The sequence below is a fragment of the Equus asinus genome, chromosome 12 (assembly GCF_041296235.1).
Source record: "Equus asinus isolate D_3611 breed Donkey chromosome 12, EquAss-T2T_v2, whole genome shotgun sequence".
Taxonomy (NCBI): Eukaryota; Metazoa; Chordata; class Mammalia; order Perissodactyla; family Equidae; genus Equus; species Equus asinus.
In genome coordinates this window covers 84918677-84931784 of record NC_091801.1, presented here as the reverse complement: position 1 = coordinate 84931784, position 13108 = coordinate 84918677, and the positions used below count along the sequence as shown (strand labels likewise).

At 65.6% G+C, this 13108-nt stretch overlaps 2 protein-coding genes across 5 annotated transcripts; both read left to right on the top strand.

Annotated features, from left to right (window-relative positions):
* Positions 1–246: 246 nt before the first annotated feature.
* NAPRT (nicotinate phosphoribosyltransferase) lies at positions 247–3658 on the top strand. Its single transcript, XM_014858147.3, has 13 exons — positions 247–547; positions 706–833; positions 910–992; positions 1220–1350; positions 1457–1572; positions 1836–2032; positions 2109–2249; positions 2520–2604; positions 2701–2781; positions 2898–3000; positions 3098–3252; positions 3349–3456; positions 3542–3658. The coding sequence occupies exons 1-13, from the start codon at positions 322–324 to the stop codon at positions 3602–3604; spliced, it is 1617 nt and encodes a 538-aa protein (XP_014713633.2). The 5' UTR covers positions 247–321; the 3' UTR covers positions 3605–3658.
* A 1207-nt stretch (positions 3659–4865) lies between these two features.
* Positions 4866–11375, top strand: MROH6 (maestro heat like repeat family member 6). 4 transcript variants are annotated; one of them, XM_044781017.2, is made up of 14 exons: positions 4866–5828; positions 5995–6147; positions 6327–6481; positions 7138–7255; positions 7501–7685; positions 7773–7910; positions 8020–8134; positions 8236–8379; positions 8449–8622; positions 8850–9017; positions 9269–9388; positions 9617–9719; positions 9813–9878; positions 10030–11374. In XM_044781017.2, the coding sequence occupies exons 1-14, from the start codon at positions 5214–5216 to the stop codon at positions 10257–10259; spliced, it is 2484 nt and encodes an 827-aa protein (XP_044636952.2). In that variant the 5' UTR covers positions 4866–5213; the 3' UTR covers positions 10260–11374. The 4 variants fall into 4 exon arrangements, with proteins under 4 accessions (XP_044636952.2, XP_070337878.1, XP_070337879.1 ...); XM_070481777.1 differs by having other exon boundaries at positions 9269–9719; positions 10030–11375; XM_070481778.1 differs by having other exon boundaries at positions 9269–9719; positions 10098–10434.
* Positions 11376–13108: the final 1733 nt, after the last annotated feature.

The following is a 13108-nucleotide window of genomic DNA, read 5'->3' as shown; positions in this document are numbered from 1 at the left end:
AGGTGGGGCGGGGTTAATAAAGCCTGGCTGGATGTGAATTACCCCTGCCCTCTCCTACCCTCCCCCCGCTGACTGTAGAGAGCGGCCGGCCGGGGGACTAGGGGGCTGGGATGACCAGCGGCAGCAGACACATCCCCAACTGAGTCCGGTCCAGGCGCTGGGCCGCCTCTGGTGTCCGGAGGCCGGCAGGCCCGCCCCGCCCCCCAGTTGCCAGGAAAGGCGGTGACTCCCGGGTTGTCCCGGCTTCACTGCGCGTCAGCGGGCGCGGCCCGGCCACTGGGCAGCGGGCATCACGTGGGCCGGGGCGGGGCGGCCTAGCAGATGGCGGCGGAGCAGGAGGCAGAGGGGCGCGCGGCGGCGCGGCCGCTGCTCTCCGACCTCTACCAGGTCACCATGGCGCTGGGCTACTGGCGCGCGGGCCGGGCGCGGGACCCCGCCGACTTCGAGCTCTTCTTCCGCCGCTGCCCGTTCGGCGGCGCCTTCGCCCTGGCCGCGGGGCTGCGCGACTGCGTGCGCTTCCTGCGCACCTTCCGCCTGCGGGACGGAGGTACCCCCGGCCTGAAGAGCCCCCCACCCCGACCCCGACGAGAGCCCCCCGCAGCCCGGATAAGACTCGCCCCGACGAGCCCCCTTCCCTTCCCACGCCCCGACGAGTCCCCCACGGCCTCGGGCTAGCCCCACCCCACAAGGGCCTCTCGCCCCCAGACGTCCAGTTCCTGGCCTCGGTGCTGCCCCCAGACACGGAGCCCGCGTTCTTTGAGCACCTTCGGGCCCTCGACTGCTCTGAGGTGACGCTGCGGGCCCTGCCCGAGGGCTCCCTCGCCTTCCCCGGCGTGAGTGCAGGGTGAGGGGGGCGCAGGGGGGCGCCCAGTGGGGCGCGCGGTGCCGAGCTGATGGCCCTTCCTGCAGGTGCCGCTGCTGCAGGTGTCCGGGCCGCTCCTGGTGGTGCAGCTGCTAGAGACGCCGCTCCTCTGCCTGGTCAGCTACGCCAGGTGGGATCCGGGCCTGCCTGGGGAAGACTGGGCTCCCTGGGGAGGAGCATGGACTTCTGGAGAGTGGGGCCCTTCAGGGTGGGGGCGAGCTCCAGGGGTGGGGCACAGGGCCCCCTGCCCTGGAGAGGGTCGTCCCACTCCCGCTGTGGAGAGTCTCAAAGAGGGGCCGGGCTCCGGGTGGCTTTGGGACCTTAACCCCGGGTCCCCTGCCCCCTTGCTGTCCACAGCCTCATTGCCACCAACGCAGCACGGCTTCGCCTGATCGCGGGACCAGAGAAGCGGCTGCTGGAGTTCGGGCTGCGGCGAGCTCAGGGCCCGGATGGGGGTTTGACGGCCTCCACCTACAGCTACCTGGGTGGTGAGGGCCAGGGGAAGGAGGGCTGGGACAGGAGGAGGCCTGGCCCTGGGAGCCCCTCTGCTCTACCGCCTGAAGTCCCCCAACCCTGCCTGATGCCCTGGCCCAGGCTTTGATGCCAGCAGCAACATGCTCGCAGGACAGCTTCGGGGCGTGCCGGTGGCCGGGACCATGGCGCATTCCTTCATCACTTCCTTTTCAGGCACTGAGGTGCCCCCTGACCCGGTCAGTACTCCTCTCCCCTGCTGCACTTCAGAGGGCAGACTTCAAAGATCAGCCTTTGCCCAGGGAGCATGAGCCAGTCCCTGCTCTGCACACAGGCACATGCCATGCCTGGCCCGCCCAAGCCACCCTGGGCAGGTAGCCCCAGTGCTGCTGGGAAGCTGGCAGGCAGGGGGCATTACCCCTGCTCAGACCCTCAACTAGGGGTGAACCAGGCCCCACCCTGCACTCTGGGCCCCCCATGCTTCACCAATCCCTCTCCATAGATGTTGGCTCCGGCTGCTGACCAGGGCCCCAGGGTGGACCTGGCCGCCTGCGTGGAGGCATGGCTTGAGCGTGTGTGTGCCCACCTGGGGCTGGGGGTGCAGGAGCCGCACCGGGGGGAGCGGGCGGCCTTTGTGGCCTATGCCCTGGCCTTTCCCCGGGCCTTCAATGGCCTACTGGACACCTACAGTGTGCAGAGGTGAGGCCAAGGCATCCCCCAGGGTGGGCTCAGCAGAGCAGCTGCAGTCCCCTGACCCCCTTGTCCCTGCCCGCAGGAGTGGTCTTCCCAATTTCCTGGCAGTTGCCCTGGCGCTGGGGCAGCTGGGTTACCGGGCAGTGGGCGTGAGGCTGGACAGCGGTGACCTGCTTCAGCAGGCCCAGGAAATCCGCAGGCTCTTCCGGACCATTTCGGCCCAGTGAGTCCCCCTGAGAGGGCTATGCCTGCTGAGAGACCCCTTCCAGGGCAGAGGGAGGGAGGGACTGTGGCTCTTGTGTAGTGATGAACTCTGATCTGGTTACTTCCTCAGTGGCGGGGAAGCCAGAGGTGGGCTCACCCAAGGGGTCATAAGCAAAAAACCAAAGCTGGTGTGGCTGAGGGCAGATCCTGAGGTGGGGAGGATGGCATGAGTGGGGAGGGAGGGAGACTGAGCAGCTCGGGAACACCTGAGGGTCTGCTCCCATTACAGGTTCCAAGTACCCTGGCTAGAGTCGGTCCCCATTGCTGTCAGCAACGACATTGATGAGGAGGAGCTGGCCCGGCTGGCCCAGGAGGTGGGGCAAGGCAGGGCAGGCCAGAGGGTGACTAGGAGAGCCCTGGGCCTGCAGGTGCTGGCCGAGCTCAGTGCTACCTCCTCTGCCCTCCTTCAGGGCAGCGAGGTGAACGTCATCGGTATTGGCACCAGTGTGGTCACGTGTCCCCGCCAGCCTTCCCTGGGCTGCGTCTACAAGGTGGAGACAGAGTCTGGGGCCCAGTGGGGGTGGGCTAGGGGATCATGGGTCAGCGGGGTGGGGGGGGCGGGGGCGGGGGCAGAGAGTCCAGCTGTCCCTTCACCCTGTCCCTGCAGCTGGTGTCTGTGGGAGGCCAGCCACGAATGAAGCTGACCGAGGACCCTGAGAAGCAGACACTGCCTGGAAGCAAGGCGGCCTTCCGGCTCCTGGGCCCCGATGGTGAGGCCCCTCCCAGCCCTCAGTGGTCTCCCTCAAGGTCCCAGGTTCCCTGCATTAATTTTGGCACCCGCCCCACCACACACACACACACATACAGGGTCTCTGCTGTTGGACGTGCTGCAGCTGGCAGAGGAGCCACCACCCCAGGCTGGCCAGGAGCTAAGGGTCTGGCCTCGAGGGGCTCAGGAGTCCTGTACTGTGAGGCCAGCCCACGTGGAGCCACTGCTGCGACTCTGGGTCCAGCAGGGACAGGTGACTGCCCCCACCAACCCCTGTAGTTTGCACCTTCAACTGAAATAGAGTCCTGACCCCTGACCTTGAACCAACCCCTTCCTTCCTCTTTCCCAGCTGTGTGAGCCCCTCCCATCCTTAGCCGAGTCTAGAGCCTTCGCCCAGCTGTCCCTGAGCCGCCTCAGTCCTGCACACAGGCGGCTGGAGCAGCCTGCGCTGTACCAGGTGGGTGGGGGCCCACGTCATCAACCCCCCCTGTGTGCTCCATGCCCCCACAGCCACCCATCATCCTCTCCTCTCCTCTGTGCAGGTCGCGCTGTCTGAGAAGCTGCAGGCCTTGGTGGACAGACTGAGTGCCCGAGGTCCCCTGTGAGAAACCCGTGGTGGGGGCTGCCTGAAATTAACATGAGTCACTCACTGTTCCCGACAGCTTGTCACGTGTTGTTTCTTCACGCAACCCACCACTCACTTGACACCCAGGGCCTTCCGGGGTGGGCTAGAGTCAGGAGTCAGAGCCAGAGTTCATGCTCCCAGGAGAGGTGCAGGCCCGGCCAGGATGGGAGGCAGCCCCATGCTGAGGCCTGGCGGTGGCGAGGAGCTAGGCCAAGGCCGGGGAGTGTCCGAGGCTCAGGGAGCTGGACTCTGGGGGCAGATCTGAGGCTGGAGAGGACAGAGCTACGGGGAAAGGGAGGGCTTTGGTGCCCACCCAGGAGTTAAGGGAGTTACTGTGGAAGGCCTCTCCCTGCTGGAGGCTGGGGATGGGGAGCTGCGGGGGGATGAGGTGCCAGAAGGAGGGTCTTGGGGACGTCCTGTGTCCAAGCACGGCCCCAGGCTCCCACATCTGCCAAGTATACTACTTCTGGGCTCAGGGTCAGTAGGACGCCTCACGCTTCCCAAGCCAAGGGGGAGCCCAGGTGTCCCCTGCCATTGCTGCTGCCAGCCCTGCAGGACCCTGCCACTGGGGACCGTGTGCCCCTGGGTTCCACCCATCTGGCTCCCTCCAGGCCCTGGCATCTGTCATGCGGTCAGCCAAGCCCAGGCCTTGGGGACCCAGCTCCTGATCCAGCAGCCCTGGGAAGGGAGAGGAGGAGGTTAGGGGCCTGCACTGGAGCCAGTGAAGAGGTTGAGGGACCAGGGCGTGGCTCAGCTCTGGACACCTGGTCACTGTCCTGGGCTGGCCCTGCCTCTGTGCAGACAAGCTAGTCAGGTCTCCAGAGGATCTGCTCAGGAGAGAGGTTCTAGGCTCTACTAGACCCGGAGGGCGGGGACCTGGGCCTCTCCTGTCTGGGCAGCATGAGGTGGCACAGGCAGGCAAGAGCGTGAGGGAATGCTGAGTGTCTGGGGTGCTTCCCGGAACACTTCCGCCTGCCCAAGTATTTGGCTGGACCAGCTCTTCTGGCTCCCCAGGCTCAGGCTGGGCAGCACCTGCTGTGTTGCTGGGTGAGGTGACAGTGGGGATCTGGGGCAGAGGCCAAGTCAGGCCAGCCATGGGGAGCATGAGGCTTGGAGACACACACACGCACATACATGGCAGAACACACACTGGGCCCCAGGGACCCACAGGCACCACTTCTCAGCTGTGCACTTCCTAGGTGCCAGGACCCAGGAACCCTGTGGTCCAGCGTTGGGGGGAAGGGGCATGTCAGAACTGGCCAGGACTCAGAAGGCCCACCCCAATCATGGCAGTCAAGTGCAAGAGCGCCCAGGGGATGTGGCTCCTGGCCTTATCTCTCCTATCCCAGGACCTCCCAGTGCTCAGAGGCAGTGACAACTCCCAATCATCCCCATCCCCAGAATGGCTGCTAGGTGAGAATGCAGTGGAGACAGCCCCGCCCCCAGCCCCAGGCCCGCCCTGGACCAGACGGCTTCTTTAGGGTTGAATTAGGCAAGGCCTTAGCTCAGGGCTGGGCCCGGACTTCTGGCCCCTGCTGCGGCCTCCTCAGGGCTATCCACACCTGCCCGGGGTCCCCCCATCCAGAGGGATGGGAAGTCAGGGTCAAGGGCCCTTCTCCCCCTCCCCTTGCAGATCCACTGTCTCCAGGAATCTTGCCCCTCCCCCAGGGCCCTGGTGGGCAGAGCCAGACCCCAGACGCTCAGCTTCAGGCTGGCCACTCACTGCCAGCAGCCTGGGCAGGAGGGCCCTTCACATGCCCCCAGCAGGCACTGTGCCTGGGGACACCTCTGTGTGGCTCCCCAACCCCCCCATACACACAGAGCACATGTTCACACACGTACATGCCACACCTGTCCCTGGTCCCGCCCGGGGCCTGCTTCTAGGTCAGGCTGGGCACGACTTCCTGGGAGGATCGGGGGCAGGTGTTGCAGGCTGGGCCCGGCTGAGCAGCTTGGCGTGTGCCATGGCCATGGCTGGGGGTGTGTGGGGCCGGCCCCGGGGTGCCCCTGTAGGGGCCCTAACCCTGACAGCTCTGGCTGAAGGGATCCGGGCCAGCCAGGGGCAGGCCCTGAGACCCCCTGTCATGGGCCCTCAGCCTGAACCTGAGGCAAAGCCTGGGAATGCAGCCAGCATCCCCACAGCTGGCCGTGAGCCCCGCTCCCCACCCTGCATACAGGAGCCAGCCCCCAAGGGAGCCCATCAGGTGAGCGGTAGGGGAAGGGAGGCTGAGGGGGACGGGCCTGGGGGGCAAGGGAGGGGGCTGGAGAACAACAGAAGGGCACAGGGACTTTGTCAGGAGCTGAGGGGTTGCTGGGTAAGAGAACTGGGAGAGGCAAGGGGACTTCGTTCATCTGCCCACCCCACCCTAGGCCCCCCAGAGTTCCCCGGAGGAGGGGGCCCTTGCTGACCTGGCGTTGTACACGGCTGCCTGCCTGGAGGAGGCTGGCTTTGCGGGGACCCAGGCAACAGCACTCACCCTGTCCTCAGCCCTGGAGGCCCGAGGGGAGCGGCTGGAGGACCAGGTCAGCCCCCAGCCCTCCCTACCCAAGAGACTCCTGCCTTTTCCTCCAAGGTTGGGGGGTTGGAGCGATCAGCCTGACGCGCACGCCCCCTTCAGGCTTTCCCTACGCCATGCGAATACAGGGGGTAATGTCCAGGTATCAAGGAGGCCTGACCACTGACATCCATCCCTCCATGCCAGGTGCATGCCCTAGTGCGTGGGCTGCTGGCACAGGTGCCCAGCCTAGCCGAGGGGAGGCCCCGGCGGGTGGCCCTGCGGGTGCTGAGCGCACTAGCCCTGGAGCACGCACGGGACGTGGTATGCGCGCTGCTGCCGTGCTCGATGCCCCTGGACCGGTAACCTGCCCCACCCTGCCAGGCACCACATCCCCCAGCCGCCACGCAGCTTCCTTCCCTCTTCCCGCTTGGGGTCGAGTCTGACCCTGAAAGGAGGGGTCATGGGGGAGACAGAGCCTCTGAATTCCCTCCCCTCAACTCCTGCTGCCCACCTCTCCCCTGCCTCTCCTTTCATTCAGAAAAGTCCCCCACCCTTCCCACCTGGGGTCCTCCGTACTGGGTGCCTGGCTGGGGGCCTGCCTTCTCTGTCCACGTTGCCCCTGGAGCCCAGCCTGGGCTTGTGCTCCAAGGCAGGGTAAGTGAGCCAGGTGGTTTCTGCACCCCTGCGCCCCCGGCTCTTTGAGTAATCCGCCCCAGGAGAAGTTATCCTTGGCTTTATTCTCTACGGTATTGTTTACCATGCCAGGTTTCGTTCACTGTTGCTGGCCCTACAGGCTTCTGAGAGGTCCTGCCAGGCAGCTGATCCTGTGGAACTCAGCTCTGTTGTGGTCTGCACAGATGCCACTTATGTTGTTTTTCTGGAATTGGGGGAGGGTGTGGGGGCATGGTTTGCCTGCCTCACTCCCTGCTGGAGTCCTGTGGCCACCTCCAACCCTGACCTGGCAACTCCCCGCATCCTGACACCAGATCCTGTCTCACGAACCTCATATCCCCAGGGCGGCAGCAGAGCTGTGGCGCAGCCTGAGCCGGAACCAGCGCGTGAATGGGCAGGTGCTGGTGCAGCTGCTGTGGACGCTCAAGGGTGCGGCCGGGCCTGAGCTGGAGGCGCTGGCTGTAGGTAGCTCTGGCCAGCATTGCCAGGGGACTGGCCCCTCTCCCCGGCACTCCCCCTCCCCTGCCCGGGGGGGGGGGGGGGGGTGGGGGGGTGGGGGGGGGCAGAAGAGTTGCCCCACAGGGGGTTGGGGGCAGCAGGTTCTCACCTGAGTCAGGTGCTTCCCGAATGTCCCTCCAGTGTCTGAGGCTTTGTCCTCGTCCTGTCTTTGGTGCCTCTGAGCCTGAATGGGCCACTTGTTCTGCAGGCCACTCGTGCCCTTGGGGAGATGCTGGCTGTGTCTGGCTGCGTGGGCGCCACGCGGGGCTTCTACCCGAATCTCCTGCTCGTACTGGTCACACAGCTGCACCAGCTGGCCCAAGGAGTGCACTCCCCTGACACCCCCAAGGTTTGGGCCCCATTCCACCGCGGGCCACCGCACAGCCACGCCAGGTGAGGGGCGCACACTGAGGGAAGTGAAGGCTGGGCCAGCGTCCTCCTGGCCCTTGCTGCCCACTCCCCTGCTGCCTCCCCCTCCAGCTGCGCAGTGGAGGCCTTGAAGGCCCTGCTTACTGGGGATGGCAGCCGCATGGTGGTCACGTGCATGGAGCAGGCTGGAGGCTGGAGGAGGCTGGTGGGAGCCCACACCCACCTGGAGGGCGTCCTGCTGCTGGCCAGGTGCAGAGCATGGGGGTGGGGCAAGAGGCAGGGGCATGAGGGTGGTCGGGTGGAGGCAAGGGGTGAGGCAGGAAGCAGAGGGAGAGCTCCCATTTCCGCCCCATCCCAGTGCCATGGTGGCTCACGCCGACCACCACCTGAGAGGCCTGTTCGCCGACGTGCTTCCCCGGCTGCGCAGCCCCAACGACACGCAGCGCCTCACGGCTATGGCCTTCTTTACCGGGGTGAGCCCTTTTCCGGGATGCATGCTGAGAGGTGACGGTGGACTGCGCCGCCGTCCCAGCACAGGGACCGGGAGCGTGCTGACCCCTTGTCCCCCGCCCAGCTGTTGCAGAGCCGACCCACGGCACGGCTCCTGCGAAAGGAGGTCATTCTGGAGCGGCTCCGCGCCTGGCAGGGCGACCCCGAGCCCACCGTGCGCTGGCTCGGCCTGCTCGGCCTCGGCCATCTGGCGCTGAACCGCGGGAAGGTGAGGGGCGGGGCGGGGCGGGGCGGGGCGGGGCCTGCGAGGGCCGCCCACGAGTCCCTGCCTCCGCAGGTGCGGCACGTGGGCACGCTGGTGCCTGCGCTCCTGGGCGCGCTGGGCGAGGGCGACGCGCGGCTCGTGGGCGCCGCGCTGGGCGCGCTGCGGAGGCTGCTGGTGCGGCCGCGGGCTCCCGTGCGGCTCCTGAGCGCGGAGCTGGGGCCTCGCCTCCCGCCGCTGCTGGATGACGTGAGCCCCGCCCCCCCCCACCCCCCCACCCCCCCACCCCCCCCCCCGCCGCCGGCCCTGCCGGTTCCTCTCCAAAGTCCTCCCTTCCAGACTCTGCGTCTCTGTGCCCCTCTCCCCAGGCTTCCCCACCAGGCCCCACTCCAGGCCCCCAGGTCACGCCCCCAGACAGCAGCCCTCCTTAGACCCTCGCCCTCGTTGCTCCGCCCTGACTGCGTCCTCCCACGCAGGCCCGGGACTCGGTCCGCGCCTCGGCGGTCGGGCTCCTGGGGACGCTGGTGCGGCAGGGCCAGGGCGGCCTCCGGATGGGGCTCCACCGACCCCTGCGGAAGCTGATGCTGCAGAGTCTTGTGCCGCTGCTGTTGCGCCTGCACGATCCCAGCCAGGACGCTGCTGAGGTCAGCCGCCCCCCAAGACTGTCCCAAGGCTGTCCCCACCCAGCCCCATCCCTCCACACCCCATTGCCTCTCCGAAGATCGCAGGTCAGGGACTTCCCCAAGGACCTTAGGGGCAGGCGTCATGGGCTCCCAGGTTCCTGGTCTTCCCTGGGCTGCTTGCTCTGGGCTCCTCCATCCCTCATCCTGGCCACACTCTGGCCACCACTTGTCACTTTCTAGATCCCTAACCCTGCTTCCTTCCCCTGTCCCAGAGCTCGGAGTGGACCCTGGCCCGCTGTGACCAGGCCCTGCGCTGGGGCCTCCTGGAGGAGATGGTCACTGTGGCCCACTACGACAGCCCTGAGGCCCTAAGCCGCATCTGCCACCGCCTGGTCAGTCGGGGGAGGACACTGACAGTGGCAGGATGTCGTCAGCTGCCCACTTGGTCCAGTATACACCGGGGCCACTTCCCCCTCAAAACTGTCCCCTTCCCAGCCAAAGTGGTGGCAAGTCTAAGGTCTCAGACCCTGATGCCCTGCCCTGGGGGCTCCACAGGGCACCCCAGCCTGTGGGCTCACCTCTGCTGCCTCCTGTCCTGCCATGAGCCCTTCTGTCCCCAGGTTCAGCAGTACCCAAGTCATGTGCCCAGCTTCCTGAGCCAGACCCAGGGCTACCTGCGGAGCCCACAGGTCCCCCTGCGCCGGGCAGCTGCAGTGCTCATAGGTGAGGCAGGCCTGGTGCCACACAGTCGCTCCCACCCAGAGCCCTCCCTGCTGGAGGTGTGGGGCCAACACTCACAGGTCTGCCTTGGTCCAGGCTTCCTCGTCCATCACTCGAGTCCCAGCCATGTCAGCCAGGACCTGCTGGACTCCCTGTTCCAGGGTGAGGACCCGACCAGGGTGTGGGGTCCTGGACAGGCAGTGGGTGCTAGGGTGGGGTGGATGGGAATGGATAGGTGGAGGGCCAGAGACCCAGGGCGCTTGGCCATCCTAAAAGCCCCCCCCACCCTGCCTGAACTGCCCTGTCCCCGCAGACCTGGGGCAGCTGCAGAGCGACCCCGAGCCGGCTGTGGTCACCGCGGCGCATGTGTCCGCCCAGCAGGTGGTGCTGCTAGCCCAGGAGCAAAGCCGTCCCCGCAGCCTGCTCCTCTCCCGCCTTGGTGGGCGCCGCGCCTGTCCCAGCCGGCCCTGGCCAGTCTATGCAGACAGCCCCTTCCAGCGTCGGAGCCTTGCAGGCCGCTGGGGCTGTTTTGGACCCGGCTGAGCCTGACCCCATGCCCACCCTCAGGGGTCTGAGTCGGGCACCCCACCACACTGTGGCCAGTCCTGGTGGGGGCAGATCTGCAGAAGATGCTCTGCTTGAGGGGCACCCTGGGCCTGGTGCTGGACGCTGGTGCCCTCCCCTCTCAGGCCCCCCCACCCCAAGGCCTGGTGTGCACAATGACTGCTTTCTAGGAGCTCAACACCATGACCGCCGTGTGACCTATAGGGACAGCAGCCCCTTCTGTCCAAGCACCATTTCACCCTCAGCCCCTTGCCTCTTGCACCCATGCGTCCATTTGTTCCTCCTCAGATCTGTTGCTTTCCTGGCCCCCTAGAATGTGCCATGCCCCCCTACCTGGGTCTGGTGGGGGACACTGTGAAGCTGGCACAGCCCTGTAAGCTGGTGCCATGATAGTTGCCCACTTCCTGGGCTTCCACCCCCTGCCTGGCCCAGGCTCCCCTGCCTGTCAGGGCCCTCCTGGCCGCCCCAGCAGCCTGCCTCCTGCCCTGTCACGTGCCCCTCTCCTCTCCGGCCTATGTCCTGGCCTGAGGTTCTGAGGTTTCTCTCTCCTCAGGAGGCATTGATCTGTCTTCCTGCCCACACCTGCTGCCCTGTGGCCTGTTGCCATTCGTGCCCCCCGTCCCCCCCGCTCATCGTGTCAGAGCCCCCCCCACCGAGCCTTCTTCAGAAGGTGTCCCCTCACCTCCCCACTGGACACCACAGGGCTGGGATTAGACCTGTGGGTTCAGGCGTGGGGTGCCAGCATCTGCACCCCACCAGACTGAGCCCTCGAGCCGGTACCCCAGCGCCCCACACGGGGGTGAATTAGGAAGGGGTGACTGTGGGGAAGAGACCCTTCTGGGAGCCTCTGAAGCTGTGACCGTGCCCCTCCTGGCGCCGGCCCCGGCGGGTTCCCCCACTCGGAATGCCCACCTCGGAAAGTCCTCTTGCTTTTCAAGGTCTACCCCCTAAAGTTGCCTCCTGAGGGAGACCTCAACTCACACAGCCTCTTGCAGGGCTGGGAGCAGTCCACACCAGACTGGGGACCCTTTGGGGACAGGTGTGGGGTCCTGCCCACCCGTTATGGAAAGTGTTTACAATAAAGACACGTGGATCAAAGCGATCTGTTATCTGTCTGGGGCCTGGGCCTGGGCCGAGGATATGATTCTGATGAGCTGGGCCTGGTCCAAAATCAAGGTCAGACTGAGATTATAGATAAGGCAGTGTGTGGCCGAGAGTAAGGGTCAGCCCAGGGGTGGGGTCAGAGGTCAGGCAGGTTCAGGGTTCAGGCTTGTGACCAGGGTCAGGCAGGGTCTACCTTGAAACAAGGAAGGGAAGCTGTGCTGTGGTCCAACACACGCTGAATTGACGAGGTCGGAGCTCAGTCAGGAAGGGGTTGGGGTCTATGGAGGTCTCCCAGGGCAGGGTGGGGTCAGGCCAAGGGCACAGGTCTGTGTGGAGCCAGAAGCATGGTTTGGTGTGTTAGTTTAGATCTTCCAAAGCAGATGCAAAACTGGTTAAACGACAAGAAACGTATCTCTGGACATGCCGTGCGTGAGACCCCCAGTGAAGGAGAGGGAGGGAGGGCAAGGGGATTGGTGGGTGCATCGTGGACATCTGTGTTGACCTCGGGGTGGTTCTCAAGCTGGTCACCCTTCAGGGAGGCCTGCGGCTCCCAGGACAGGGGCCCCTGTGCAGGGCTGGGTTTCCCTCCTCAGTTTCCATTGCTGCAGTTGGGGTCCGCGAGGCGCATTCTCACAGACCCCTGACTCGGGCTGGGCCCCAGGCTGGGCTCACCAGGAGCTCATGGACCCCCTCACGGCAGCCCCTGAGGGCAGAAGCAGGCCTGCCTCCACCCCACCCCTTGCAGCCCAGGAGCCAGAACCTTGGCTGAGCATTCGCTGATCACTCTCCTACCAGGCATACACTTGTCCCCACACAGACCACAGCAGGACAGGCCACTGGACTGCAGGCTGTCGCGTGCACGTGCACACGGCTGCTGCCTGCTCATGGTCGTGCGTCCGCCCACCTGGCTGTGGCCCCGCCCAGGGGCTGGGAGCCCTGTGGGACTCTGCCTGCCCCACACGAGTTTGATGCAAAGCCCACGCAGCCTGAAGGCCCAGACTATTACGGGACCCTGGGAGCATGACTCTTCTTGGGAACTTCGCTGCTGGGGTCCCCGGGGAGGCTCCCGGTAGAGTGGTGGCCTGATTCACCAGAGGCTGCCCCCACCCGCATGGCAATACCACAGCCCCGCCCCCCCGGTGAGCGTTTCCGGTCTGTGAGTGTCCGGAGGACAAGGTCCATCAGCTCTGCCTGCAGAGAGCCCATCCCGTGGTGAATCTTCCAATGTGGAGCTAGGATCAGAACCCATTCCTTTCCCCATAAGGCTCTCCTGCCTTGCCCTTGGTGCCGAAGTACACTCAGGTGGGCTATGTCGCTGCAGACCTCAAGGCACTGGTGGTCCTGGAGCCCGATGGCCAGCAGTCATATCTCCAAGTGGGGCTTGGGTGGGGCTGACCAGGACGTGTTTTATCCCCTCAACTGAGGGCAGAGTCTCAGGCGCCGAAGCAGTGCTGTGTGCCCACTTAGCTAGTGCTTCCTAAGACCCAGGCCGTTCCAGACAAGTCACCTAACAAGGGTCCCCACAGGAGGCCCTGGGTCCTGGAGAAGACAGCAGGGCCTGAGGCGCGGAGCTTCTCACTTGACTGTGTGGAGACTGATCTCTAGGGTGTCCTGTAACCCGGACCTGCGGTGTTTGGGGTGCACTCTGTCTTCTGTGTTTTGTTTTGTTTGTTTTTTGAGGAAGATTAGTCCTGAGCTAACTACTGCCAGTCCTCCTCTTTTTG

What these genes read in the sequence shown, in the direction of transcription:
- MROH6 (XM_070481777.1), top strand. Translation starts at nt 5,214, where the DNA reads ATGGGAAGTCAGGGTCAAGGGCCCTTCTCCCCCTCCCCTTGCAGATCC. An exon ending in GGCGTCCTGCTGCTGGCCAG is followed by an intron (nt 7,911 to 8,019) that starts GTGCAGAGCATG and finishes GCCCCATCCCAG; the next exon opens with TGCCATGGTGGCTCACGCCG. An exon ending in GGCAGCTGCAGTGCTCATAG is followed by an intron (nt 9,720 to 9,812) that starts GTGAGGCAGGCC and finishes GCCTTGGTCCAG; the next exon opens with GCTTCCTCGTCCATCACTCG.
- NAPRT (XM_014858147.3), top strand. Translation starts at nt 322, where the DNA reads ATGGCGGCGGAGCAGGAGGCAGAGGGGCGCGCGGCGGCGCGGCCGCTG. An exon ending in CCCTGGGCTGCGTCTACAAG is followed by an intron (nt 2,782 to 2,897) that starts GTGGAGACAGAG and finishes CTGTCCCTGCAG; the next exon opens with CTGGTGTCTGTGGGAGGCCA. An exon ending in CCGGCTCCTGGGCCCCGATG is followed by an intron (nt 3,001 to 3,097) that starts GTGAGGCCCCTC and finishes ACACACATACAG; the next exon opens with GGTCTCTGCTGTTGGACGTG.